This window comes from Embiotoca jacksoni, unplaced genomic scaffold (genome assembly GCF_022577435.1).
Source record: "Embiotoca jacksoni isolate LCO1_2020_lvr unplaced genomic scaffold, fEmbJac1.0.p SCAF_3, whole genome shotgun sequence".
Taxonomy (NCBI): Eukaryota; Metazoa; Chordata; class Actinopteri; family Embiotocidae; genus Embiotoca; species Embiotoca jacksoni.
The window spans coordinates 21,481,733-21,509,453 of NW_027185381.1; the positions used below are offsets into that span (position 1 = coordinate 21,481,733).

The following is a 27,721-nucleotide window of genomic DNA, read 5'->3' on the forward strand; positions in this document are numbered from 1 at the left end:
CTTATTCACCTGTCCATCATCTGGAGTTAAAGGGTTTTAAAGATTAGTCGGCCTCAACTTCAGCTCAGGTTTTTCAAGGACATAAAATAAGCACACAGAACAGAGATTTACCTCTTTAAAATAAAAATTGCTTTGTTTTTTTTATTTTTTTTTTATTTTTTTTATTCTAATGCATTCTTTGTATTCTAGACATCCCAATGGGCCATTCAAAACCCACACTGGCACCCGGCGGGCCAGACCCCGCTCTGTTTTTAATGTTAGGTTATTTAATGGCAATTTGGAGTCATTTATTAAGGTACTGATTACCAGTCTGCCGCTTGACTTTCGCTCCTCCTCCTATCTATTTTCTGTCTTGCTCTGGCTTTCTGGCCATTTTGGTGGGTTCCCCCAAAGCATCTTAGCTGTTGATTTATTATTTACCGACAAAAAACAACAACATGTTTGTGCTAAGATGGATACTGGAAACCTTCTTCATGTGTCAGTGAGCTCTGGCGGTCTGCGTCTTGAGATGTTGGGGGTGGCATTGATAGATTCGGAGGGTCGCAGGAGGAGAGGAGCAGCAGCTGGAGAGATAGATGTTTGTGTCCGTCAGCTCCCCTGACTCACTGCTGCTGACCTGGCATCACTGAGCTGCTCTGGCAGAGATATCATCTCCTCCTCCTCCAGAACGAGAGCAGAAGCCAGTGAAAGCAGCAGGATAAATGGCAGTCAGGGAGCGGATGCCAAACTGATAAGGTGTGCTGCCTCCTTCCTCCGGCCTCTTCGCTGCCTCTCACCGGTGGCTGTGTCCGGTCCTGCATGGTCCTGTCCAGTTCACACTGTTTCCTTTGGGGTTTGATGCCAGATGAAGGTGCGCTCATAGTAAAAGCTTTGGTGGGCAGCTGCTGTGGTCCTAATCTGGATCTTGCCTTTTTTTTTTTCTCTCTCTCTCTCTGTCTCCATCTCTGACTGTTGCTACATTTCTCTGTAGCCGCGGACGACGGAACTCACACACTCGACATCAGGTAGACACTCTGAGGCATCTTGGGGGGCCCATGCTGCTTGCCTTCGCTAATTTTCTTTACCTGTCCTGCATTAGCAACATTTTCACTTCATGTTGTGTTTGTCTGCATCTTGTGTTATTTCACATAACTATCATTTACTTCTGTGAACACACTTAGACAGACTGAATTGAAGGTTTTGTCCGTAAAAACAGATGTTGCAGCAGATTATATCTGTAGATTCAATAAATAATGCAAACTCCCAACGTGAAAAATGTCCGCATCAAAATGGTAAATGGATTTATCTGATAAAAAGCAGTCCGCCTGGTCTCACATATCCAAAAGAGATTGTATTACATAATCTAGTTGTACTCGGACCTCAACCCTCACGGCTCCACTCCAACGATAGCGAGTCGATCCTGGCGTGGTTGTTGTGTGTTTGGACCCACTGTGTACCCCCGAGGGCTGTAAACAGATCCACTGTATCATTAAAAGCCTGTACCGAGTCCCTGTCCGGCACGGAGTCGCAGGCGCAGCTGGCACCGAGGCAGAACAAGAGTGCAGTCCACGTCTAAGTGCGTGAGAGGAATGTGTTTTTCCCTCCCTCTCATCTCACCACTTCTGCCCTGAACTCCGTACTGAGTGTGCGGCTCTTTAGATAAGCTCTCTCGTTAGTTTAAACACAGCACGCTCATGTTGGGTAGCATAAAAAAAAAGACAGAAAGTATATTTAACAACACTGGAGGCCAATTCAAATGTAGTGGACAACATGATTGTACTTGCGTGTAGTAGCTGGTCACTGATTTTTGTAACTTTGTGATAATTCAATTCAGTCTGTCTCAGTAAGGTCTCAACAAAGTAACACTCACTTTGTCTTTAAATCTACCAACGTCACTTACACTGGGTGTGCATGTTTATATGCTGTTAACATCATGTCCAACAGTTTCTATTAGAGCCCAACCAATACATCAATATTTATGTATGAGCACCATACTGTAGATTGGCAGAAATACAAAAAGCAACTGGAGTGCAGTAATAGTTCATATTTCATGATTTATTCTGTTGTTATTCACAATTTATAAATTTAATAACAATTACTGCTGGAAATGTACTATAATTTACATTTATTGTTAAAAAGGATATTCAAAATATATATTTAGCACAGAATTAAAATGTTCTGTGTTTTGGTAAAAGTGAAAAAATAAATCCAATAAATCTCATCAGAGTTTGGTTATATATCTATTATTTATATTTATGTCATTGTCAGAATTTGGGTATTGGTCAGGCTCTAGGTCTTATGCATGTAACAAAAAGGGAAATTATACATGATTTGAAATGCTTTGTTTACTTTGCCTTTAAAGGACTCCGGACAAGCGATCCCCCGCGTGGTCGAAAGCTCTATTCGCTACATAAATCTGTATGGTGAGTCCAAACGTCGGTTATGCAATCATAAACTAATCACCGTATTTATAGTTTCTATGATGAATTTCTCTCAACCTGTTTTATTTTGCGTGTCTTTCTCTGTTTTTTTTCTGTAAAGTAACACTTCAGCAGTTTGCAGGCGTTTATTGTTTGGGCGTGTTCACGGTCTTTCATGTTGAGGTTTCGGTTTGTTCCACTTCAGTCACTTGTTATGGGAAAATGCAGATTCCTTCCTGTTTACAGAGGTGCAGCCCTTTCCACCCAACCTCCCTAAACACTGAGACAGACAGCTTCCCCCTGCACAAGTGATGATTCTGAATATTAATTTCTCTAAACTACACATTTAAAGAATAAGAATAATATTTCGACAGTTGTGAGGTCTCACCATTCATCTGCTGCAGCCATCTGATGGGGGTCAGAGAGAAATCTAAAAGGAGACTAATTACGATTTGTCCTGACTTTTGACCTCTCCCCTTATTAAGTCCTAATCCCAGCTGGCAGACACTTTAGCAAAGCTTGATTGCTGTCTCCTTGACTCATTATTATCTTTAATTAGCAAAGTGAAGGGGCTTAACGAACAGGATGTGCTTTTTAGGTCCAACTAAATTTGCTGAGTGAGGTCGGGTTTTTTCTCTCCTTTTATATGACCAGAGTGGTATGTTGAGTGTGCTGTTTCTCCTTCCTCCTTACCATCTTTGTTTTTTAATCTTTGCCTGTACAGGCCTCCAACACCAGGGAATATTTCGTGTTTCTGGATCCCAGCTGGAAGTCAATGACATCAAGAACTCATTTGAGAGAGGTACTAGATTTCTGTTACTGTAACTCCGCAAGCCACGCATCATCACCTGGATCAATAAATAACAGTTGTTTTGTCTGATTGTTATCAGATCCGGATGTTTGGTCTAATTAGGAACTAATTATCACTCATTATGTTGAACATATTTAGCCAGTGGCCTTTTTGAGTTCTTATCTCGGTCTATTTCACCTCACATATTGGATTTTTATTATTAAAGATGCCCCACTGACCTGCTCACTCGTCTGTGTTTTAGGAAACGACCCGCTGACAGACGATGAGAATAATCATGACATCAACTCGGTGGCTGGCGTTCTCAAACTCTACTTCCGGGGTCTGGAGAACCCTCTTTTCCCCAAAGAGAGGTTCAATGATCTGCTCTCCTGCATCAGTAAGAAGACATTTGCATAGTGTCACTGATTATTCTGAGTGCTTCTCTTTATTCTAGATTATGATTATGATCATGATTTATTTGCATTCAGAAAGTCATGTGTATCTAATTGAGATGAATTCAGATTCTCTGGCTTTTCACACATAAGCTGATCGGCAAATTAGCTCATAAAATATAGCACATATAAAATAACTTTTTCCAAATTGTCTTTTTAGAGCAAAATTGAAACTGTCATCCATCAAAATTAAGTATTTAATTTTTCCTCTCCAGGATGCCATCTTTTATTCTTTATCCTAATAATTTATTTAATTGATGCATGTCACATTTTGATGGACTAACTCTGCATCTCACTACGTGTACATTCTGCAATATCAACCTGAAGTATAAATAACACTTCAATTAGCTCCCACAGCCTGTCTGCTCACTGTAGACCTGTAATTATTCTGCTATGGTCAGGAAAACATGGAGGCTACACAGATTCTGTACTGTAGCTGTTCCTGATGAACTTTTCAAACTTTCTGGGTTTTGTTTGTTTGTGGTCGAAGCAGAGTGTCGAGTCTGATTTGAATAGTTTGCCAATTTTTTTCTGGAACTCGTCTGAAGCCTTTTGTCACGAGTTAAACATCACATTCCCTGTCAAATTCTGTCCTCGCGGGAAACAGTGTAATTAACTGTCTTTGGTGTTTCGTCAGCAGTATGGCTCGTGTTTTCGACCCTGTACTGTGGATGCTGCTCTGTGGTATTCGGTCGAGCACTGAGAGGGATATTATTCGTCGTGAGTGGCACAAAGCTCGGCCGCGCTTACAGAACTGTGGTGGAATGTCCACTGAATCTGCACTGGAGTCCTCACAAGAATAGTCACATTGTCACTGTGACTGTGAGTCAGTGCACAGATCAGACAGCTCTTTGTGTGCCTTTTCCTGATCTTTTAAGTCATTACATGGGAGCCTTTTCAGCTCTGTTAAAGAACAATTGAAAACGTGCAATCTCACGTGGACACAGCGTGTGCCTTGTTGCAACTGTGTGTGTGTGTGTGTGTGCGTGCGTGCGCGTGTGCGTGCGTGCGTGTGTGTCGTGATGTGTGTTTTCATGTTCACGCATGCTTGTGTGTACTCACCAGTGTGCGAAGTGTGTCTGTGTGTGTTTCCTGGGTGTACCTTTACACATTTGTGCGAGATGAGTGATGGGGATTCCCTGTTTACATTCCCCAGCTCAACATGCCAGTGATTGCAGTGTGGGCCCAGTACCCAGCAGGCTCCATATTAAAATCCCTTGTTCCATAAAGAGCTCAGAGCAGCTATGAGATCACTTTCCAATTTAACAGCTCTCAGTTGGCTGTTTTTTTTTTTAATTTCACCCCAGCAGCGCACTGAGGCTTGCGATATCTTTATTTTGGGAATTTGCATGACCCCCCCTCATGCAAATTCCCAGATTTGCTTTGTGCGGATGTGTTACACATGTGTTTGTAGGTGATGTATATGCTGCGTCAGAGTAGATCTTTAAATAGTAGCTCCTGAAGTGCTCGAGAGCCTCCCAGAATCCTGGTTAGGTATTCATGAAAAATGAAATGCATCACAAGTATCCCAGCGGCTGAAATCCCAGATGGCACAGAGTGGCTGGAGGGTGACGCGGCTATTTTTAGCAGCCAGCACAGCCCCATCTTAGCCAAGTAAGAAGTGGTGCCACAGTGGAACAAATAATACGATAATGAAAGACATAAAGGGCATGTTGATAAAACACAATGTAAGAAATATTTTAAGTAGTTTTTTCTCTATATAAGGTTGCAATAAATATTGTTTGGTGAAGTTGCTCTTTTGTTGGTAATATCCTCAGTTCACCAAAGCCAAAAACAAACAAAAAAAAGTGAAAGACCGTGCAAGTGACGGTTTTAGAGATCTTGTTTACATTTTAAAGCAGGAAAAACAACTTGGTGTCCTTCAGGTATAATGAAGGGTGTCAACTTCCTTATTGTCTTCCTCTTCCTCCGTGGTATGACCAGAGGAAGTTAAGTTGAGGTGACGGTCACCACCAGAGTCCATACATTTCCTGTGCGCACACAAACATACACAAACACTTTACGTCACATCTTTGCTGGTCCTCCAGAGCTGTTCTGATAAGTTACGGCTCAGTGCATCTATTTATATCTCGAGACTTGGTGTAGTGATAATCAACATATAAACAACATCAAATAGATTTGTTTTAAACATTCAGCTTTAGAAGAAATGTACAGAAATGAACCCCAGATGTTTGCTCCCAGAGTGGAAATGAAGCATTTGTTATTTATTTAAAAATATTTTCCTCTTTAACATCACAATCCTTGTTTTTGCTGTTATAGGAATAGAAAACCTCTATGAGAGAGCGCTGTACATCCGTAAGATCCTTCTGACCATCCCCAGATCAGTTCTCATTGTGATGCGCTACCTCTTCGCCTTCCTCAACCAGTAAGTTTATGGACACTAACCGGGGAATCCGTCCTTTATGTCTGTAGAGGATGGATTTAATGAGACGCAACCCTAAGTTAGGAGCTTCTACTAGTGCCAGTCATGATTTGTCGCTCATGTTTTCCTCCCTCTCCAGTCTGTCCCAGTACAGCGACGAGAACATGATGGACCCGTACAACCTGGCCATATGTTTCGGCCCTACGCTCATGCCCACGCCGGACAGCCAGGACCAGGTCTCCTGCCAGGCTCACGTCAACGAGATCATCAAGACCATCATCATCCACCACGAGACCATCTTTCCTGACTCCAAAGATCTGGATGGGCCCATCTATGAGAAGTGCATGGCGGGCGGAGACTACTGGTGAGAAATGCTCAGTCACACACCAGATTGTAGGCCACCCTGTCGCTGATGTCTCTGGGTGAAGATGTAGGCTACATAGTTTTAAAAAGTGAAGTTGGAAAACTCTCTCATGGAGTCACCTCATGCAGCTGCACAGTTTTCCTAAATGTAGGTTTAAAAGTCTGACAGATGGCCGTGGTTTTCTCCTTTCTTTTTTTTTTTTTTTTTTTACTGTGAATGGAACAAAGGCACGCAGCCAAACCTCTTTCATTTGGGTCTCACTAAACATTCAGGTATGCATTTGCTCTCAATACTGTCTCAGTTGTATATCCGTGGATTTGATATGAATAATTATACGCACTAATTAGGCAGCTGCGGTTAAGGAACATGACAAGGCAGCGTGTGTTTCGGCACTGACTCCATGGTGGACTCCTGTCTGAGTGAGACAGGCTGAAACAATCACTTTAATTACCACGATCACAGCAGGAGGGAGAAGAAGGTTACCTGGCAGGGAAAGGGGTAATTAGTTGAAATGCAGCACACACTGGAGTCAAATAGGTCAAACTCGAAAGCTCCTTCCCAGCTCCACATCTGTAAGCAGGGCTTATCGCTTGTTTCTTCCTGTCATTATCTGTCGCTGTTTCTACTAGTTTATGCCCCCAATTCACCACGGGCTGACGAGGATTTATCCCTGGCTCGAGCTAATCACCCGTCTCAGCACGGCCGTGTCCCTCCGGCAAGCCGTATGAAGCCCTGGGGAGATTTGTTGTTTTGGCTGCCTCCCCTTTCTTGCAGAAGAGGAGGTGGCTCCCGACATGTTAGTATGGGAGGAGAATCTCAGTTCCTGGCAGGAGTAATCTGAGGAGTTGTGTGTGTGCGGCTTTACAGCCAGCTCTCACGATACAATGCCAGAGGAAGACCTTTTACAGAAAGAGGCCCAACCACAGATAGAAGCTCTCACAGAATACTGATAATGACCACTGTTTGAACTTCCTCTAAGTCTTAATTCTAAAGACCTTGATCCTTGTCATCTTCACTAGAGCTTCATAAGCTTGGATATAAAAATGGACATCGTCTCTGGGTCTGGAAAGTGAAGCCAGTGCGGAAGTGCCTAAAGTGCAATACCACTGAGGGCCTCTAGGGGCTGGCCTAAAATAAACTGGTGCCAGTAGACTCGCATCAAAAAGCGTCAACTTCTCTCATGAAATGCAAAGTCAATAATTGTTTTCCACTTGTCATTATAGTGTCATTTGCTAAAGTCACTTATTCTGAGTGAGAGTCCTGGTGGTCCTTCTGAGAATAATTTAATCATTAATCAGATATTAGGCATGTGAGGTATGTTTGGGGGCTTATCTGGTTTGATTGACAGGCCTGGACTACAGCCAGGTTTTTGGTATAGTGTCCTTTGTAACTAACTTTGTATCAGATCCAACCGAGCTCGTCCAAATATGATCACATGGCTCTAAAAAAAAAACAAGATGGTGACGTCCAAAATGCCCAACTAGGCTGTTAAAGCTCATAAACCAGTGGGTGGGTTGCTACTCGGGCACACACCGAATTGGGAAAAGCGGTATCTTCCAACTACAATCTTTTCCTTAGGAGGTGAATGAAGCAGAAGTGGTGATTGACAATACACAATGAAGAAAAAAAAACGTTTTTTGTGTTTTGCAACTGTGCTTTCACCCAAGACCCACTTTTATGCCTATGACCCTGACAGTTTGCATGTTGTCCCCCACAGTGAGAGCCCCTACAGTGAGCATGGTGCCCTGGAAGAGGTAGACAACGAGGGAGGGACAGAGACGCACACCAGCGAGGATGGTAAGTCACTATAAAGTCATGTATTTGTGCACAGTATATAATTACACAAATTACGTGTGTAAATTTGTCCTTTTAGACCTTTATTTCATTGCAGGTTCCTATTAATCTGTGGTTAACGTTCATTTAGCACATTAATAAAAAAGTTAATAATCGCCCGACAACGCACACATTCACAAAACCTTATACTGCACTGTCCACATACGGTGTCCAAATTCCAGCTTCTACCCTGTCCGGGGTATTTGGAGGGTTAAACCCAGCTCTCTGCAGCTCTGGTGGCTAATCTTGCCTTTCAGCCCGTTAAATGAATTAACCTTGAAGGACCAGGGAACTGAGCTCAGAGTGATAGACAGCCATTCATATTCTAATGCTTCTGTTTCTCCCTTGGGGCCTCAGGACATCACCACATCCCAATTTTACAAATTCCACGGTGGTCTGCACCCACTGCACCCCGTGGGAGAGAAATTGTCTTTCTTAAAGGTTCCAGCCTCGGATAAAAATGTCCCAATTCCCCTGATATTTTTTTTTAATACCATGTGAAAAATCAATGTTAGAGTAATTTGTGAAAGAAAAGCAAACGTGTGGAGTGTGTGTCAAAAGTGTCAGGTTTTAAAAGTGTTTAAAAAAATGATAACAGTCTAGGTTTTAAAAGTGTTTAATTGCATTTCCATATGTCCAAGAGAAATATGAAGAAATAACTCACGGAGACACTGGAGGAAAATATAGACGTCTCTCAGACATGGTGGGATATGTTCAAATTGTGTGATCATACATGTGGTCCTTTGGTTGTGCGAAATGGATACCAGTCGGTCGGGTCCAAATCAAATAGTGAGTGAGTTAATGGAGACCAGGAGATCAGACGGGGTCAAACGTTGCTGTTTGGCTTCCAGTGAAAAGCAGAAAAAGACAATAACTCTCACAGCTCATGAAAAACTGAATAATATCCCTGACAGAAGGCTGACGAGACGCAGACAGAGTGGGCGAAAACTACTCGACCTATAGTTGAAGCAAGTCTTCATTTTTTTACCTTAGTAACAGACTTTCTTAAACCTGTTTCCATGGTGACAGCTATTGCCCCAATCCTGTCTCCTTTTCACACCCAGTGACAAGTTTTAGGGGCTCTCCGTCATCGTTCATCATCAGTCTCCATAGACAGAGTTTGGAAAATATGGCTGATCATGACATCAGCTGTTAAATCATCCTGCTTCCTAATTACAGCCATCATATCAACGTCCTATAGGAGATATCTGATTATAGACAGGGAAACTACTGTAAAACACAGATGACAGCTGTCAACTCTTTGAGTAATTAATGGAAGATTATGTTTTCCAGAAATCTCAAGCTGCTGCCATGGTTTTGTTCCAAAAGCTTCCCCGAGCAGACAGAGGAAGTCCTCACTGACCGAGTCCCTCCCTGCAGAGACTTGAACTGTGGTCAAGTTATTGTCATCAGTTATTTTTAAATCCCCATGACCTCATTTGGATTTCAGACACAAAAGCAAACCTCTTTTCCTGTTTGGTAACCAGCTCTGCAGATTCTTCTCTCCTCTTTTACCGAGGCTCAAAATGTTTTCAGTCCTTTTTCCTGTGAAAGGAAGTAAAGAGAGAAAGAGAGGAGTAAAAGTCATCTCGCGTCTAACTAGTAGTCCAGAAACCTCTTTGTCTCGCTGGCACAGATGCCTGTGGAGTTTGTTAACGTTCATTATCTTTGATAGATGATCTGGACGGACCAGATTCACATAGCCACACACACAAAGGAAACGGATGTGATTCTTTAATTGGGTGTTACTGATTATCGAAATATAAATGGCATAATGTTAGATCTTATCTGTTACCGTTGTTTGGGAGCTGTAGAGTGAAGTGCCCAATTATCTGAAAGATAATATTTATGGCAATCATTGAACAGCTCAGAATTTAATTTAACAAAACTTTCTGAAGGTGTCTGGCTGAAAGAGTTTCTCTAGCAAAGTTGAAAATGACACAACTTCTTGTTCAACTTATTTTTTTGTACTCTTTTTCTATTTCCATGCAAAACATTGTATTCGTTTCTGGCTTCCTGGATTAGTAAATTCCTTTGCAGTTGTGGAAACAGTTTAAGAAAATATTGTTTTACAAAAGCAGAATATATATTTATCTAGATGGCTAGAGGTTTGGAGGATTCTGGAAAGACTTTTAAAACAGCCGTAGGTGTAACTTATCTGACTTTTGGTAAAACCAAAGGCTTGGTTTATATTTACAGAAGATTTATGCATTCAGAGAGTTTGGAGTTGGAAAAGATTTCCATTTGGGAACATCATTCATATAAACCAACACGGGGACAAAACAGCTCAGTTTTATTTCTAAAAAATGTGATGTACTGTAGTTTTTAACAGTTACGCAACCACCAAGCTAGGAAGGCTATGCTAACCAAGTCTGGCTATTTCACCTTATTTTTTTCTCTTTCACCACAAAGCGCTGCCATTTCAAGTTACACTGAACCTCCTTCTTGAAGCTTTTCAAACACCTCCCACTTTCCTTTTCGGATATTCCCAGTTCCACACGCGAGGTTGGAATTTTCCTACGTCCCAGTTGCTCATGAACGCACCATTATCTCTGACTCAAATGTAAGGATAATGCAAACAGGGGTAGGATTTATAGAACATCTAACATTACACAAACTACTGTTAATCCTGAAGGAATATGCAATTATGCTGCTCTTTATTTTCAGCCATGGCTCCAGCGATGACAGCATCGGGCTGTCTACCACTTTGACCCAGACTAAGACATCTTAATGACTCGTCATGAGATTCTGCTCAAGCATTCATGGTCCACAGAGGATGAATCTTACTTTGGTGATGGCTGTTGTTAGAGTGGATCAGCGGTTGGGACATTCTGCCAGTGATTGGTTATTTTAGTGTGAGGGTTGAGGTTTGGGTTAGGAATAGGAATGAGGTTAGGGACCAATTGATTGACAGTAAAACAACCAATCCACAGCAGCGTAGCCGTTGGAGCCAGCGTCCCTCCAGCTGATCTATCACCAATCTTTAGTGACCCCTGATTTTCTTCTCTAGGGCCGTCAGCAGGTCAAAGCTTTCACTTATCCTGTAAAATTATTCCTTCCACTAACACCCAACTGATTGAAGGAATAATAATATTGACACGAGAGGCACAAACTGGGCCTATGTGACGTTAGACGTTGTCCCAGACTCGGCGACGTTCTGCTCAGGACTGACAGACACCACAGTGTGATGAACCCCGGCTGTCATGCTGGGAGATTAACTGCCTGTTTTTAGTGGGGCACTTCTGGCACACCATCAATGCATTGATGTTCTATCTGCTGGTAAATTCAACACAAGGTCAGAGGTGCAATAACTGGCACATTGATTATATATCACTTTGCAGGACTACATCAGGATGTCCTGGTTGTCAAGTGCCCCAGCAGACATACTGTAAATATTGGATTGCACGTGTTGAGGGGAAATGTATTTTACCGTGCAGAAAGGGTCATCATTTAACCAGTGTTCATCTTTTCAAGTCCTTCGTACTTGTCTCCTGTCGTGTTTGCAGCAGCGAGCACTTGAGATTAACATTTGAGTTGAGAAAAAAAAAAAAAAAAAAAAAGGTGGATCGAACAGAAGAAGGATTTTATACCTTCTTTTTGTTGCATTGATCCCAAGCACATCTCACACTAGGCTTCTGCTGCCCTATTTATATGTATGAGAACATCGATGTAGAGCAACATTCACACCGACCGCGCTCCACTGGCTTGTGTAAGACATCTGACAGTTCGTATCTCTTACACCACAGGCCTCCAACTCCCTCAGTTCAACATTTCTTTAACTCCAGTCTCGGTGCATGTGTGTGTGCGTGTGTGTGCGTGTGCGTGCGTGCGTGTGCGTGCGTGTGCGTGTGTGTCCAGCCTCGGGTGGTTGGGTCTGAACCAATTCCCACTTATAATTGTACGACATGACAGAGGGAATCCTTTGCCACACTGAGATTCGAGTTTATAGTTTTATGCTTCCTGCCTCTGCCACGTCACTGCAGTGGTGGTGGTGGTGGTGGTGGTGGTGGTGTGTGTGGTTTGTGCGCCTTAGATAAACATTTTCAGATCGGAGGAGGAAGGATACATCGATGGATGTGTTGAAGTGAGTGAAATGTGAAATAGGTGGAGGCGGAAAAAAAACAAGAGAGGAAGAGAAATCCCCTGCACCGATCAGGGTCACATTTCATTGCAGCCACGTCACATCCACCCTGTCGATCCTGACAAGCCCAGCGATGCAAGAAAAGTGGTGAAAAAAAAAAATGCAGAAATAAAAAAAGACGAGGTTGAAAAGGACACGGGTAGAAATGCAGGAACCTTGTCAGAACCATGTTTCCTTTCTCACATGGACGCTCCTCTTGAAACGACTCTCAAGCTCCTGTGAAAGACATATCATGATGGCTTCTCTCACAGCCGAGACAAGTTTCATCCAGTTACTCCGCTCCCTTCCTGCCAGTATATATCCGGAGAGAGTGTGTGTGTGTGTGTGTGTGTGTGTGTGTGTGTGTGTGTGTGTGTGTGTGAGGGTGAGGCGACGTCTGTCCAGGGACCCCCTGTCTGACTTGAAGTGAGTTGGGAGGGGGGGTGGCAGAGGTAGGAGTGAGGGAGGAATAAAGAAGCTATTTTTAGACCTGTGTTGCTGTAGTGCATGCATATTGGCTTGGAGACGTGTACCTTTTGAATAATCGACCGGAGCTGTTGGTTGAAGCCACAGATGTTTTCTTCAGATCGGAGCTCAGTATGAGACTTGAATTTCAGCTTCTTTTTTTTAATCTTTTTTTTAAATACCCATTGAAATTCAAATGAATTGAAATAAAATGTACTAATGATCATTTTTCAGTGTACCACTGGTTCATATGGTGTTTACGAACTTATCCCGGTCTTCCCTTGTCAGTGATCCACGGCTCGTCTTGTACAGTTATTGAGTAGTTATCAACCCAGCCTCATGATCCATACAGTGAGTGACATGCCCCTGAGTCATATAGAACTCTTCTCAAAAGCCACTAAAAATATCCTGCTAAAACTCCTCAGGGCCTGTTGTGGCCCTGGCGTGGGGTTGTAGAGCCGGGTTACTATTGACTACAACTAAAATAACCAACTGACTTAGCACACATGAAGTCCACGTCCACAAACTGTGCATTCACATGTACAAACGTGCCACCATTGGACTCCCCTGCATCGCAGCCAACGTGTATTTGCATGTGCATGTGTTTCTGAATTAAGATGTTTATTTCCTGAGACTGTGACATTTATATCAATCATTAAAAATGGCAATAACCGGTCTATAGTCGATGTCTTTTCCCGTATCTAACATAACTGACCCATCTCATCTTCTTTCTATTCACAGAAGGGGAGCCGATTGAAGCCATTGCCAAGTTTGACTACATCGGGCGCTCATCTCGAGAGTTGTCCTTCAAGAAGGGCGCCTCCCTGCTGCTGTATCAGCGGGCATCTGAGGACTGGTGGGAGGGACGGCACAATGGCATCGACGGCCTGGTGCCGCACCAGTACATCGTAGTCCAAGATATGTGAGTGTTCTATCGATACATATACAACATCAATCTGATTGCTTATTTAAGGCTGGATGACAATACTGAATCCATACGGAGAAAAAAACTTACATAAGTGCATTATAAACACTGCTGTCTTATATTTGATGTGTTTTTTTCTCCTTATAAATCCAATAGAGCTGCATCATGCACAGAGCTAGCAAGCATAGTAAATACCAACTGGTCAGATCACCTCAAATGAGCTAACCTCTTACTCTGGGCAGTTATTATTTTTTTGGTTATTATTTTTGCCTGGTACAGCGAGAGAGAGAGAGAGAGAGAGAGACATGAAATGAGGGGAAAGATAGGCGGGGAATATCATACAGGAAAGGTGTGTCCAGTCTGGGTCCTGCACCGAGGACCTGCTCAGAGAAACACGCACCAAGTTAACTTGACTTAACACGAAGGGAATAAGTCCAAAGGGAATAAAATCTTCCTACCAGCACCTGTAAAGCTAATTAATAAACACTTATATATACCTGCCTGGTTTGTTTTGTCGATACAAAAACTTAAGTGCAAAACGATAGTATTCTGTTTTATTGGATGTTGTAGCCTGACTTCATGTTGGCCGGTAGCATTTGCCAGGCAACCAGCAAAAACTCTCAGCATATTTTCAAAATTTCAGACTCTTCATTTAAGTTTTGGCGAATACATTGTTGAAAAAGATATGAAAGAAATATGACTGTAAAGAGCTGTGCATGCATTTCTAAATCTACCATCTTGTTTTTTTAATCACGTTATAAAAAAATAAAAAAAAAACTTTTTTTTTTTACTCCCCCCAGTTGATTATTTTTCCTCAGCCCACTAAGCCACCAGCTCCACTCAGAGTCTGAGAGCTGATATCCCTGTGGGTTAAACAACACGCATGTCCTTGTTGACTTTGCTCCGTGAGAGGCCGCGGGCCATCAGTTGACTGCGGGGTCATGCATGGGGGACCTTCAGCCTCATTTGTCTTGCCCGCCGCTGTCGTCCCCGCTCAGCTGTGGAGCGTTCTTCATCTCCGGGGTCCTTAACCAGCCCTTCCGTCACTGTCTCGTGCTCTCGCCCCTAACAAGCATACACACTCTGCCATAGTAACTGTTGGTGCCTAATGGACTGGATTCACTGTCTCGTTAGGACTGGAAGAGAATCACTCCAATCACTTAGTAGCTGGCTGACAAAATGGCCATTTAGAATGCCTTCTCGCTCTCCTCCCCTCTCCCCCTGCTGCTGTCCCGTCAACGGGCCCCCATCAATAATTCACCAGGAGGGGCCCTGCTGATGGTGTGTCTTCTTCGTTAATGAAAGAGCAGGGGAAGTTACAGCTGTACGACTTTTTCCCAAGTGTAGTAACGTCCGGCTCTCTGCTTAAACAGAGCAGGCCGAGGAGTGTAAGAGCACGCAGGGTTGCGATCTTCGCTTGTCCCATAAAAGAGCCCCGGAATAAAACATGCAAGGGGGGGATGTCTGACAGACCACTTCAGCACAAGATGTCTCCTCTTAACATCCAAACTTCCTTGTGTCTGTTTAGTTTACCGCTGCCTCCGCTCTGGAGGAGTGCTTGTCCTTGCTCTTTCTCTGCCTGTGTGCATTCATGTGGATCTGCTAAATAAGTGACTGTGTTTTCTACCACACAACATCAGAGGCAGCTCAGTAGGTCTGATTATTGCCACCTGACAACCACCGACTGCACCCGGCATCCAGTCACATAGCTCAATGAAAGCCATACAGCTGGCTTATATGTGTGCGTGTGTGCGTGTGTGTGTGCGCGTGTGCGTGTGTGTGTGTGTGCGCGTGTGCGTGTGTGTGTGTGTGTGCGCGCGTGTGTGTGTGTCACACACCGCCACAGTGCATCACCAGAATACTAAGAGGCTCAACATGACTCATCTGACTCTCTGGACCTTGGGGAAGAAATGGATACATGCTGACTCGCAGGATATCAAATACTGTTATCGAAGAACAGTGCAAATATGAAAGATTGACTGATTTGCTGATTTCTCCCTTTTTTTTTTTCTCTCTCTCCACCCACCCCTCCGCCCCCGTCTGTCTGTCACTTCCGCTTGCTCTTTCCGTGTCTCAATGTCACGCTGTCTCCGTGTCCCAGCGATGACAACTTCTCCGACACTCTGAGTCAGAAGGCTGACAGCGAGGCCAGCAGCGGCCACGCAGGAGACGATAAATGCTCGGGAAAAGACATCGGCTCGCCCACTGACACCAGGATCGCCGAGGCCTACATCTCCAGGTAGGTTTCTACAGGGCCAGAGAGCAGTGGAAAATTTGACTGCAATACTGAAGCCTTGTTAAAACAAATTCCCTGAAGTCGTCAACTTTTACTGGTGATTCACAGAAACTTGCATTTAATGACCTGAAAGTCCAAAAGTAAATGTCAGTGAATGACAAGAAACAGCTGAATTGTAACGGTTTCTTACTATAAACTACTCCCTAGCCAGACCAGTGGCCATAGGCCAATCAGAGATATATCGATATCTGTGTATGTATTGGTTTTTCTTTTACATAGGATACATGTATGTACTTCATAGTCATAAGTCATAAAAAGATGCTTTTCAATTCAATTTCATATAGCACCAAATCCCAGCAAGGGTCATCTCAGGGCGCATAACATAATAAGGCCCTCACGACAGAAGTTTGCAATATTATAGAGAGCAACTGACAGCTGGAAGGAAAAACGTCCTAAATTCAAAATTGTCACACGTGTGTTTTTGGGTTATTTGTTGAATTCCTAGTGAAGTTTACTGTGTTGGCGCGCTGATGTCAATGTGAGCAATAAACCGTTAAATAGATAGACTGTATATAAAAGTGGGCATGGCTTACGAGGCCAATGTGGCCAACGTGCCTTAAACTGCAATACCGCGGAGTTGGCTCCAAAAAGCCTCCAGCTCCATAGACTCCCATTCAACTTGTCTCGTCAAATACGAAGTCAATACATTTCTTCCTCAAGCCATTTTGGTGTTGTTAGATAAAGTCGCTCCTTCTTATTCGTTTTCTGGCGTTCCATCTGAAAATATTCTTATCATTAATTAGAAAATAGGCTTCAAAAAGCTGTGTTTTGGTGGGCGTGTCTGTTTGATTGACAGGCCTCTAGTGCAGTCTGGTTTCCGCTATCGGTGGGCGGTACGTAGTACAGTTGTATGTGTTTGATAACCACATTTGAAGGACCATTGCAAAGAATGTGTTTAAATATACTGAATATAAAGTTTTATATTCTAACGATTAATGGAAAATCGTGTCCCATCCCGAGTGGTGTTGTGATTGGATGTTACCATTTCAGAGCTACGCAAATTTAAATTGTAAAGAAGATCAGCCGATATATGGATATCAACATTTTTTGACTCCCTGATATCGGCCCCAAAAGCTCAATATGGGTCGGGCTCTGTATTCTCAAGAATGTAACCTACTTCTGAGGTTAACAAGCATCCCACTGTGTTAATTAGTTCCAGTCCTCCTCACACCTCAGTGACCCGTGTACATTATGACTAGAACATGTCTTTACCAAACGAGAGACCGCTAATGCAATAATCCCTGCTGGTCCAGCAGCATGTCCGCAACAACTGCACTGCTGCATCACCCAAAAATAGCTTCAGGTTTGAATATAAGCACACGCGTACACTTGAAAAAATAAACAGTTTCTGCTGTTCATGAAGGGGTTTCATATTATAGACTTTAATATGTCTGAAAATAATTTTAACCTCTTGCTTCAAACGGAGCAGTGTGATAACGTCTCTTTGGTTTGCCTGCTTTGTGAAGAGGACTGAAGGGGAAGCAGGACAGAGTTGTACAGCGTGCACCCAGTCCTCAGTGTTACGTATGCTGCCTCCTCCTGTCCTTGCGTGTCCTCGGCTCACCTCTCTCAGCCTCATTGCCTCCGCAGGACTCGACTTCACCCACTCTCATTTTATCCCCTGTGACCAGACAGATCCTGTTATAAAGCACGAGTATTAAATAACTATTTTAATAATGCACACGGAGGAATGGCACACACACTGAGGCGCACCTCAGTCGTTTTGGCAGCATCTGCTGGTTGCGTGCCAGCATTTAGTCTGCTGCTCCCCTCTTCATCGGTGCCTTCCTTTTAGTGGAACAACCTTGAAATGTGTGTCTCTGGCTCGTGCCAAACAAATGCTATTTTATCCAGACTCTACTTTAGTGTTGAAATGTTGATGATTCATACCAGAGGCAATATTTACACTCTAGGTGTTGGTATGCGGATGAAGGATACATCTGAATGAATTATCCTTAATGAACCTCCTCATATTCCTTAAATCTACAGCAGTCTTCCTGTCACCGGCTCCCAGGTGATCCCCACCTCTCTTCTTCTTCTTCTTCTCCGGTCTACCCTCCCCTCTCACTTTTCTGCTCTTCCGTTCAGACAATCCTTGCAAGCTCTGAATCATTTATATCCTGAGGTTTATTTAGATATTTTCCTCTCCTGGTGTTCTCAATCAACAACACACTCACCAGACAGGCTTCTAAAAGAGTTCAGCGTCACAGTCGTAAGCAAGTGAACAGGGCAGCTCGTGTCTGTTAGAGGCTCTTTAAGTGGAGAAGATGCATGTTGATGTGACCACAACAAGTACTGCGGTCGGTCCATTTTCTGATTTGATGAAGAGGAACTTGATTATCAGCTGAAGCCATGATACAGCAGAAGGTGGTGACAAGCTCCTGGAGTGAGTTGCAGTGCCTGTTGTAGTACACTCTGTCCTCCAGGGAGACGGCTGTTATGAATGTAAACTGCTCCACCTGCAGGTCACGAGCTCTTCCTGCAGTTGTTTACAGTTCGAAGATTTATTTTTTTTTTCACTGCAGTCAGATTTTTTTTTTTTTTTTTCTCTCCTCACAAGGCACCGAGTCTGCACCACCGACTCTTTATTTTTTAATGTCTCTACTATCATTAGTAGCCATTACTGCAATCAGGAAGGTTTTATGGTGCACATTAATTGATACTTAGACCTTTTTTTTTTTTCTGTAGCGTTCTTGCAGTTAATGAGATGGTACGACTTTCAGAGACTTACATAATCAAATGCCTTTTTGGATCGACCTGAGACTTTGTGGTTAATCAGTAGTTGTGATGAAATGATACAATTGGGGAGATACAGCAGCGCCTTGGCCTTGCAGGAAGAGCTGACATTATATTCTCAGGGACCTCCAGGCCCTTCTTATCCAAAGTCATTATTTCTTTTTGGCTTGTACATCTGAAAGGTAATGGCTGAGACAGCATTCATTAGGCAGACGTAAACTCTCAAAGTGAAGCCATTTGTCTCAGAGAAGCGATTAAAAGATGACTATTTTACTTGTTCTTCATCACAGATAATACACACCGAGGAATAATTCTACCAGTTGATCTGATGTGTCAGCTCCCAGATATTATTGATTTAATATTTCAAGTTGTCGTCATTTCCCGAAAATGTAATAAAAATGACTGCACAGTGCAATTTCTTTTTTTTTCTTTTTTCTTTTTTTTTTACCGTCAATATTAAACAATAATTTCTGAGATGTGTTGTAATAAATATCATGTAACAACGTTATTACATTCTCCAGATTAAATTAATTCTTCGCTTCCAAGTCACGCTCACGTATATTTCTCAGTCGTCGTGCTGTAAGTGAAGACGTCGATGATTGCAGCTTTGATTAAACATTACAGCTCTTGACTCACACCACTGTACCGCTGGTAGTCATAAATATGCAGAGCCTATTAGAGGCATAGGGAGGAGGAATGTGTTGCTCTGTCGGCCTTTTATGGCGCAACAGAAACACTTGAAGGGAGTGCATGTCACTGTGGAGCAGCGTCACGTATAGTCAATACTTTCGGTAATTTAAGGGCTTGCATTATTAAATATGTCGCAGTCTATCCAAAACAAGGCTGATTTTCTCAGTTGTTAAAAAGTTTTATTTTGGAGACACAAAATGGCGCAATAGCCGTTATTTCTGCTGTTATAAAAAGCTGTTAATTCCATGAATAAATCTTTCTCCTTGTCGCTTCCTCTTTGCCCCACACGTTTATCCCAGCAGGCACAGGAAAAGATCGGAACCGCCATCTCGGCGGCCCCCGGCGCGCCCCAGCGATGTCCACTGCATGGTGCACACCTCGCAGCATGGTCACGGCGGACACGGTGGGACCCCGGAGATGGGCTCCCCGGTCCTCGGCCACTTCAGCCCGCGGGACATGCTGCGAAGTCGTAACCACATGCCCATGGACAGCCCCGAGAGACGGCGCCGCACCGGCCACGGCAGTCTCACCAACATCAGCCGCCACGAGTCCCTGAAGAAGATGGAGAGCCCCCCGATCCGCCGCTCCACCTCCTCGGGCCAGTACACGGGCTTCACCGACGGCCACCACCACCACCACCACCACGGGGGCAAGCCCCTGGACCCGGAGACCATCGCACAGGTCAGCGCGGGACGAGCGGCGACCCGACCGCAGCTCCCTCCACCATCAAAGCCCTGCCCTGCCCTGTAAAAACATAGTCAGTCCCTGTCTTCTGCTTCCTCTGGCTGCGACTGTGTCCGTGTGCTAAAAACACGCAAGAGACGAGCTTCACGGGCAGACAGCCGGGAGCACAGCCTGACATTGGGGCTCATCACAGTCTATTTGCTGCAGCCTTACTTATAAGCTTACAATCATTTTTTGATCTGAGAATGGAACGCTTTTACAAAATATACATTTAACTGGGAACGATTTATGTTCAAGCAGAGTTTTTCTTTTGCAATACTCTAATTTGACTACCAAGACATACATGTGAATGGTAGAGCCATAAATAGAGTTTGTATCGAGGCTCATTTAGAAAGCAGAGGTCACAGAGAGCACTTTAAACTGTGCTGGGTTGTCTGTCTGCCTACGAGGAGCATGCTCGGATGAACATGTCTCGTCATCTCTGCATCTCCTTCGCTATCCAAAGTCATTAGCATGCAGAGGGAGGAGTGGCGGAGTAAAGTAATATTCTCTACTAACTCTCTGCGTGTATAATGCATGCTTGGTGGGTTCTTGAAAGTCTGTCACTGTGATCCTCTTGTTAAAGGGCCCATATTTTACACTTTTCTGGTGTTTTATCAGCAGTTTTAATATCCAGAAGATATTTTTGTGGTTTTAAGCAGCAAAAAAAAAAAAACACATTTCAGTATAGTTGTACATCTCTCTTAGGCTGCTCTCTGGAGCTCTGCCAAGAACAGCGTCTGTGTCTTTAAGGTGCATTGGTATCAATGACCCCGACTTCTGATTGGCTGACCGGTTTCTAAGTGATGCCATCCAAGCCAATCACAGGTTTTCCATGGTCTTGTAGCTTGTTAGCGCTGCAATAGAAGGATAACTCAGTGGTTTCTTTATCATAAAAGGTTGGACGGTGGGCCGTCGGAAGGCGGAAAGATGACATGAGTAGTGTGAGTTTGTGACATCACAAACTTAGAGAAGTTTAAACCGGACAGTTGCTGTGTGTATTTTTCCAATTAATTCATGTTTTAACTCTATCACAGTGTATATATGACACTTAGACCTGCTTTAATATGAAAATGGAAATGGAAATGTATACAATATGGGACCTTTAACACAGTTGTTATGATTCCTATCATACTTAACTCTACCTATTGCTTTCTCTCACTTCTTTGCTGTTCACTGTCATCTTTTATTAATCGCTCTTTACATTTCTTCCTAAAACCTTGTCTTTCAGTTTTCTCTTATCATTATTTTTCTTTTATCTCAACCTTTCCGTTTCTCACTCATCTCTCTTACTCATGTTAATTATCCTCCCATATCTGTCGCCTCTCTTAGACGCTCTAATTTTGTATTTATTTATTTTTTTGGTCTCCTGCAGGATATAGAAGAAACCATGAACACCGCTCTGAATGAGTTGCGCGAGCTGGAGCGGCAGAGCTCAGCCAAGCACGCCCCCGACGTGGTCCTGGACACCCTGGAGCAGCGGCAGACCTCCGGCGGCAGCGGCGGGGGCCCCACGCCGGCCAGCTCCAGCGAGTCCCTCAGCCCCATCCACGGCGTCATGCTGAGGTCCACCGCCAACACCGAGCCACCAATCCGCCGCAGCACCAGCTCCTCCAGCGAGGCCATGAGCACCTTCAAGCCTGTGGTAGCGCCACGCATGGGGGTACAGCTCAAGCCCCCTGCTCTAAGGCCCAAGCCCATGGTCCTGCCCAAGTCCAGCCAGGCTCCACAGCCTCCTGCTGCATCTCCTCAGGACCCTCTGGACAAGTCCTGCACTATGTAAACCTCTGGGACCGGAATCAGAGGGGGCTGTGAAACACTTACTGGCGTCTCCACTCCTTAGACGTACTACTAATAATATCTAAGAGCATGTAAAATACTTGGACCTGGAAGGGAAAAGACGTTTCCTTGTGGTGTTTTGAAGCTGAAAAGAAGATGGCGAAGAGGAGAGATCTGAGAGACTGACGTAGAAGTTACAAACGTAGAGATTTTGTCCGCTGGACAAATCTTCTGTCTCGAACACGTGCGGATGTATGTGTTAATATGCTTAGGCTAATAGTATCTAACATGTAACGTTAAAAAACAAAACAAACAAAAAACACAACAACAACTCAAACAACAAATCACGAAGGCTTCCTTGAAAGTTTTCGAACATGTACACGTTAGTTTAGTTGGCAGACATGAAAGAACTGTGTAACTCTGAACAAAACTCGGTGCATGCAGCTCTTCTGTTGACCACTGAACCTGAACCGGAGCGTGATGAGAACGATAGTGACGCAGTGGCGAGAACTACAACATGTATTTTATCTAGGAAGCCCCAGAAAGGTGTTATGAGCTGGTTCAAAAGCCTTACTGACTTTGAGATGTATCTTGATTTCAAATGTCCAATATTTTAAAGGTGCTGTGACTTCCCTGGACAGAAAAAAATGGTTTGAAGGTTTGGACTGATAAGGGGCCTGAAGAGCCCGCGACAACTTATTTATTAACGATACTCTGTTAATAAATGAATAGTACTGACGCCAGTAGGCTTCTTTTCACTCGCGTGTAAACTGCAGCTTTCTTTAGCGCACCGTCGGAACAAAGATCCCCTCTGTGCTGATTTCACCGCGACTTATTTGAACATATTTGCCTGGAATGAGACATGACGACTGGATAAAACCACTATACTTCATTACCTTTGAACATTTCAATGCATTCTCTAGTCCCTGCGTCAACGGCTCATGATGCAGGGACGTAATGCCTAACATGTCTGCCTTTTGCATCTATAGGGAGGAGTGTGAAAACTTCTGATGACAAATACATGTTATTATTACACAGTGTGGACCACATGCCATCGCTTCTTTTATGCCTTGCTTGGCTTTATCTACCCAAAGACACGAGTTGGAGCATGGATGTTGATACTTCATACTGGCTGATGTGTATAGACTCAAGGCGGCGCCCTGTGGGAGTGCTGCCGGTAGCCATGAACCTGTTGACTGTTAGAGTAAAAGACCCCTAATATGTCCACCCCCCCCCCATCCCCGCTTCCTCTGTTTCTCTTTGCGAGGGCCTCAGACAACAGCTGCTTGCTTTTGAGTCCTTCCGGTCTGTTTTTATGTTCAGGTGAGAATGTCCGTCACGTTCCTGTTCTGCTCTCGGGACCGGCATTGCGACCGATTTGTGTGGATGGCGACGCGTGCGAACGAATGACGTGTGGCGGGAAATGGCTTCCGCGAAAGAGGGAGAAGCAGGCCGTGTCAGTCAGCTCCTGGAGTAATAATTTCAAAATGCAATAGCCTCATAAAACTGTATGTGCCAGAGTTCCAGTTTTATGACTGCACCCCTGTATGTGTCTTTTTTTTTTTTTTTTTGAACCTCTGTGTGGTAGAAATAACAGAGCTGGGTGCATGTCGTTGGAATGTCTGGCTCGCGTAAGTACATATAGAAAAGACTTGGTTTGCAATGAATAAGCAACGCTCTCTAACAAGCAGGTTTACACTTATCTTTGAGTTGACAAATATTGTGTGTATAATAATCAAAAGTTAATGAATTCCTGAATTACTAACTTTCATTATTTTTATAATCGGGTTTTTTTTTTTTTTTGTGGTTATTTTGTTGCGTTTCTGGGTAGAAATCACTTAGAACATGTAATGTAGAAGAAATGTCCAGAGATACAGTATGAAGCCAGTTGTATAAAACTAAACAATGTGTGCTTTTGTCACTATGTAACATCAGTAGGACTCAGTTATGCCGTCTGTAGGCTTTAAGCTACTCTGTGGTGTTCTGTACATCTGTAGTATGTACTCGTGAAAGTGCCTTTGAAAATGTTTTAGAGGAACTTCAAACATTCTGTCCTGTCGCAGTTTCCCATTTGATGTATTTTTATGAGAAAATGCAGTACAGGAAGAAAGACGTGTATAAGAAATGTTGCCATTCTCCAAATAGTTATATGGCAGGATTGAAAATAAATAAAACGGCTTACTCATCGTGACATTGCACTTTTCTGTATATAACTGTATATATGGCATGTAACAACATAACGTTTAGGGTTCTTTCATTTGAGGATTTCTTTCTAATAAAGGAGATTGTTTGTGGAGTCGGAGGTAGGTTTTTTTTCCCCCCTCACAATTTATATTATTTACAGCGCAACATCGCTTCAGGAGTCTTTGCACGTTAAATATACTGTACAGGCATCAGACACGCAAGTATGGTTACACACACTAACTGATTTTAAATACTGTATAATTTAGTGTACAAAAGCTTTTATTGCGTTTCACAAAATGGAGCGAGATAGAGCTTAGCTTTAAATTTACAGAATATCTACTGTCAGGTTCTTTCTTCGTCAGTTTCAACGATGAAGAAAACTTTCAAGGACGCTGAGTAAGTTGGAGTGAAAAAAATAGGAAGACATAATACGGACGAAAGTGTGATACAGGGCATTGTTTGTTTCAACATTTCCCGACAAGCGTTGCAAGAATGTGTCGAAAATATTATGACAAATCAAGATGCCGAATCACTAATAATGTGAAATGGGTTTCTTTGCAACTGACTGTTGATTCTCTGCTTTTCTAAGCGTTGTGTTCTTCTATGAGTGGGAGCTTTACCGGGAATTTCCCGGACCCGATTCCAACTTCAGCAGTGTTTGCCGGAGTCAGAGTGGCTCTTTGTTTGCTCCACGCTTTAGTGCGGGTCTTCAAGGCCATCTAGTGAAAACAGGAAACGGAGATTGCATTATTTTAGATACTACAAAACAATGTTGTTGTTGTTTTTTTTTCAGTCGGACAACTCCAGGCGTGTGTGATGTGATTAAAGTGGAAAATCTTCATTTTTTTTTTTTTTTTTTTTTACTAGATAGAGTCATGCACAGTGGAAAGAAAAGAAAAATAATGTTTTTTACCTCGGCAATTCCAACCTTTCTCTCCCACGTTTGAACGCTCTGCTGCAGCTTCTTGTGCTTGTCCTTGACATGCATGTACTCGGTGATATCAGGAGCCTGGTAATCTGCGAGCTGCCGGCGCAAGTGTTGGTTGAGGGCTCCCGCCTTCAAACGCTCCTGAAGAGAGAAAACGGTCAAACAGAAAACATGAAGGGCAGATGGTAGGACGAGGCCACAGAAAGGAATTTGATTTTTTTTTAAGAGCAGTATGTTTTGACAGTAAACTTTAGTTATATTAAAATTCTAACTCGTTGAAAGAAAAAAAAAAAACTGAACAAATTTAAAAAAAAATATTTAGGAGCTATTCTGCTGCTCTTGGGTAACCCAGCAAACTAAACCATTTCTGACTTACTACATCTGGTACGGTTGCCTCTAAAGAGCTTCAACTTTTCGGGCTCCTGAAGTCTGACTAATTTCAACGACAAACCTCCTCAGCGCGCCGTATCGCCTCTTCAATTTTTGCCAGCATCTGCCTTCTTTTGCTGATGTCATTGCTCAACTCTGCAGACTCCAGTGTGACACTCTGCAGCTTCTCCTGCACACACAAAAACACACACACAAACACACGCACACGCGCACACACAGATTTGACAAACTGTCGATAAGACGCTGATAAACTACACTGCAACTTCTGTCTCTTGCTAGTTTACAGCGAGTTACCTTGTGTGAGTCGAGGAAACGTTGTGCTTTCAGACTGTTGAGCTGAAGTTCATCCAGGTTTTTGTCAAGTCTGGGCTCATTGTACTCCTGGAAATAATCCTGAATACAACGCGGGGCACAATGTGTTTACAGATTACAAAAGAAGGTTGAAAAATCTCATAATCTAAATTAAAGTTGAATTAAATTTGTGACTGAATGGCCACAAACTCATAACTACTAAACGATCCCTGGTTGCAGACTGATTCATTGTTGTCCTGTGGAACAGTTTCTCAGAGACATAATTGATAAAACTGCCTCTTCTTCCAGATTTTCTTGTCACTACCCTGATTTTCATTCTCTACCTCATACTCGGCTTTTCCCATCTCTTTCTTCTGCTGGATCTGCTGCAGCAGCTTCTTCTCGCGGACCTTCAGTGCCTGGTTCTTCATACTAAACTTCTCCAACTGGGCGACCTGTTTGTTTGGACATAACACAGGGTGGAGAGAAAGGGAGGAGGAAGATGATGAAGGCAGGTAATAGTTACAGACAGTAGTGCAGAAAAATAGCAAATGTATCCTATCCTTCACGTTTAAAGGGAAACGAATAATAAGAAGCAGCTATTATTTCTACAATAATGGGACATGCTAACGGACAAACAGAAGAGAGTAAACTTTTAAAGTGCGAAAAATGTTTGGTCTCTGAATGGTGTGTACATCTTTAAACAAATACAAGTGATTCACTTCGAACAGCCACGGGTGTAATGGCATCTTTTGTAAGCTGAATTAAAATGAGTCATCCAAACTGGTTTCATAATCTGTTCAAATACTACTTCTCACAGGTTGATGTCATGAAACTAAACCTGATTGTTACCTTGAACTTGTCCTCGATGTACTGGAGCACCTTCTCTGGCTCCTTCCTTCTTTCCGGTCTGTTGTCCTTCAGAGGTTTAAGAAGCCTTCGTTCAAACTCATTCTTGGCCTTCCTGATCTCGGCGAGACGCAACTCTGCCTCTTTCAAAGAGGTCTGGAAAGACAAGTAGTAGCACTGAAAAAAAATGTGGTGGAAGTGTGTGTGTGTGTGTGTGTGTGTGTGTGTGTGTGTGTATTGTAACCTTGTAGTTGTCCTGGATTCCCTCATATTTCTGTCTGAGTTTCTCCTGGTCCTGTTGTGTTTCTCTCACTTCTCTTCGTACCACATTAAGTTTTTGCTCCAAGGTCAGCAGCTGGAGGCGATCTGACATGTCGGACTGGGCTCTCTGCCTCCTTCTACCACCCTGAAGACACACACACACACACACACACACACACACACACACACACACACACACACCTTACAATCATAAATAATGAGCTGTACTGTATATAAGGTCAAATCTGCTGGCACTTACCCCACCCTCCAGCTGGGAGCCTCCTACTGCCCCCGGACCCTCTCTGCCAGCCCGGGACCCGAGGTCCTGTGGATCCAGGCGACCGATGAACCGTTCAAACAAGTCATTCTCTGCCAGGAGAGCTGCGTTGGAAGACCTTTGAATAATAATAATAATAATAAGTGAATAAGAACAGGAAGCTAAAAGTCAGCGGAATAAATTGTTTGAAACTAAATTTGATTGCTTAAGCTGACAAGTCTATTTTTTTTTTTTTTTTTTTTTTTTTTTTTTTAGAAAGAGGCTTCAACATGTGATCAAACTGTTTCCTCAAGTGAGTCATAATGTCTCCTAGTTTAATGAATGTGGTACAACCTGTTTTTGTTTTTTTGTTTTTTTGTTTTTTTAACCAATAATGTGTTCGTAAATGTTGATTATCATTACCTTAATTCTTCGACTCGGTGGTAAAGAAGCTCTTTTTGTTCTTGCGTGACCCCCTCGTTTTTTTCTTCCACCAACGAAAGCTTGTCCTCCATGGTTGCTAAGGTACAATGAACCTCAGCAGTGGTTGCTATGGGCTGGTGTTGCCTTCAAGTACCTACGTAAATATTTTGAATCAGTAAAAAAA

At 43.2% G+C, this 27,721-nt stretch overlaps 2 protein-coding genes across 4 annotated transcripts in view; one reads left to right on the forward strand and one right to left on the reverse strand.

Annotated features, from left to right (window-relative positions):
• srgap1a (SLIT-ROBO Rho GTPase activating protein 1a) overlaps nt 1-24,251 on the forward strand; it is an 85,712-nt gene extending 61,461 nt beyond the window's left edge. The window contains exons 12-22 of one of the 3 annotated variants that reach the window (XM_069163234.1): nt 971-1,004; nt 2,342-2,402; nt 3,124-3,201; nt 3,452-3,586; nt 5,922-6,027; nt 6,164-6,388; nt 8,106-8,185; nt 13,548-13,728; nt 15,833-15,970; nt 19,753-20,134; nt 21,552-24,251. In XM_069163234.1, the coding sequence (XP_069019335.1) occupies nt 971-1,004; nt 2,342-2,402; nt 3,124-3,201; nt 3,452-3,586; nt 5,922-6,027; nt 6,164-6,388; nt 8,106-8,185; nt 13,548-13,728; nt 15,833-15,970; nt 19,753-20,134; nt 21,552-21,959 (1,828 nt within the window). In that variant the 3' untranslated portion in view covers nt 21,960-24,251. Of the gene's footprint in view, nt 1-970; nt 1,005-2,341; nt 2,403-3,123; nt 3,202-3,451; nt 3,587-5,921; nt 6,028-6,163; nt 6,389-8,105; nt 8,186-13,547; nt 13,729-15,832; nt 15,971-19,752; nt 20,211-21,551 lie in introns of all 3 variants that reach the window. The other 2 variants (XM_069163235.1, XM_069163236.1) reach the window with 2 other exon arrangements.
• Nucleotides 24,252-24,416: 165 nt separating this feature from the next.
• On the reverse strand, nt 24,417-27,629 carry cfap263 (cilia and flagella associated protein 263). Its single transcript, XM_069163240.1, has 9 exons — nt 27,538-27,629; nt 27,118-27,253; nt 26,842-27,003; nt 26,601-26,753; nt 26,093-26,203; nt 25,752-25,850; nt 25,519-25,626; nt 25,053-25,208; nt 24,417-24,858 (listed from the first exon to the last, which is right to left on the reverse strand). Exons 1-9 carry the CDS (start codon nt 27,627-27,629, stop codon nt 24,724-24,726), a joined length of 1,152 nt encoding a protein of 383 aa, XP_069019341.1. The 3' UTR covers nt 24,417-24,723.
• Between the last annotated feature and the right edge of the window lie 92 nt (nt 27,630-27,721).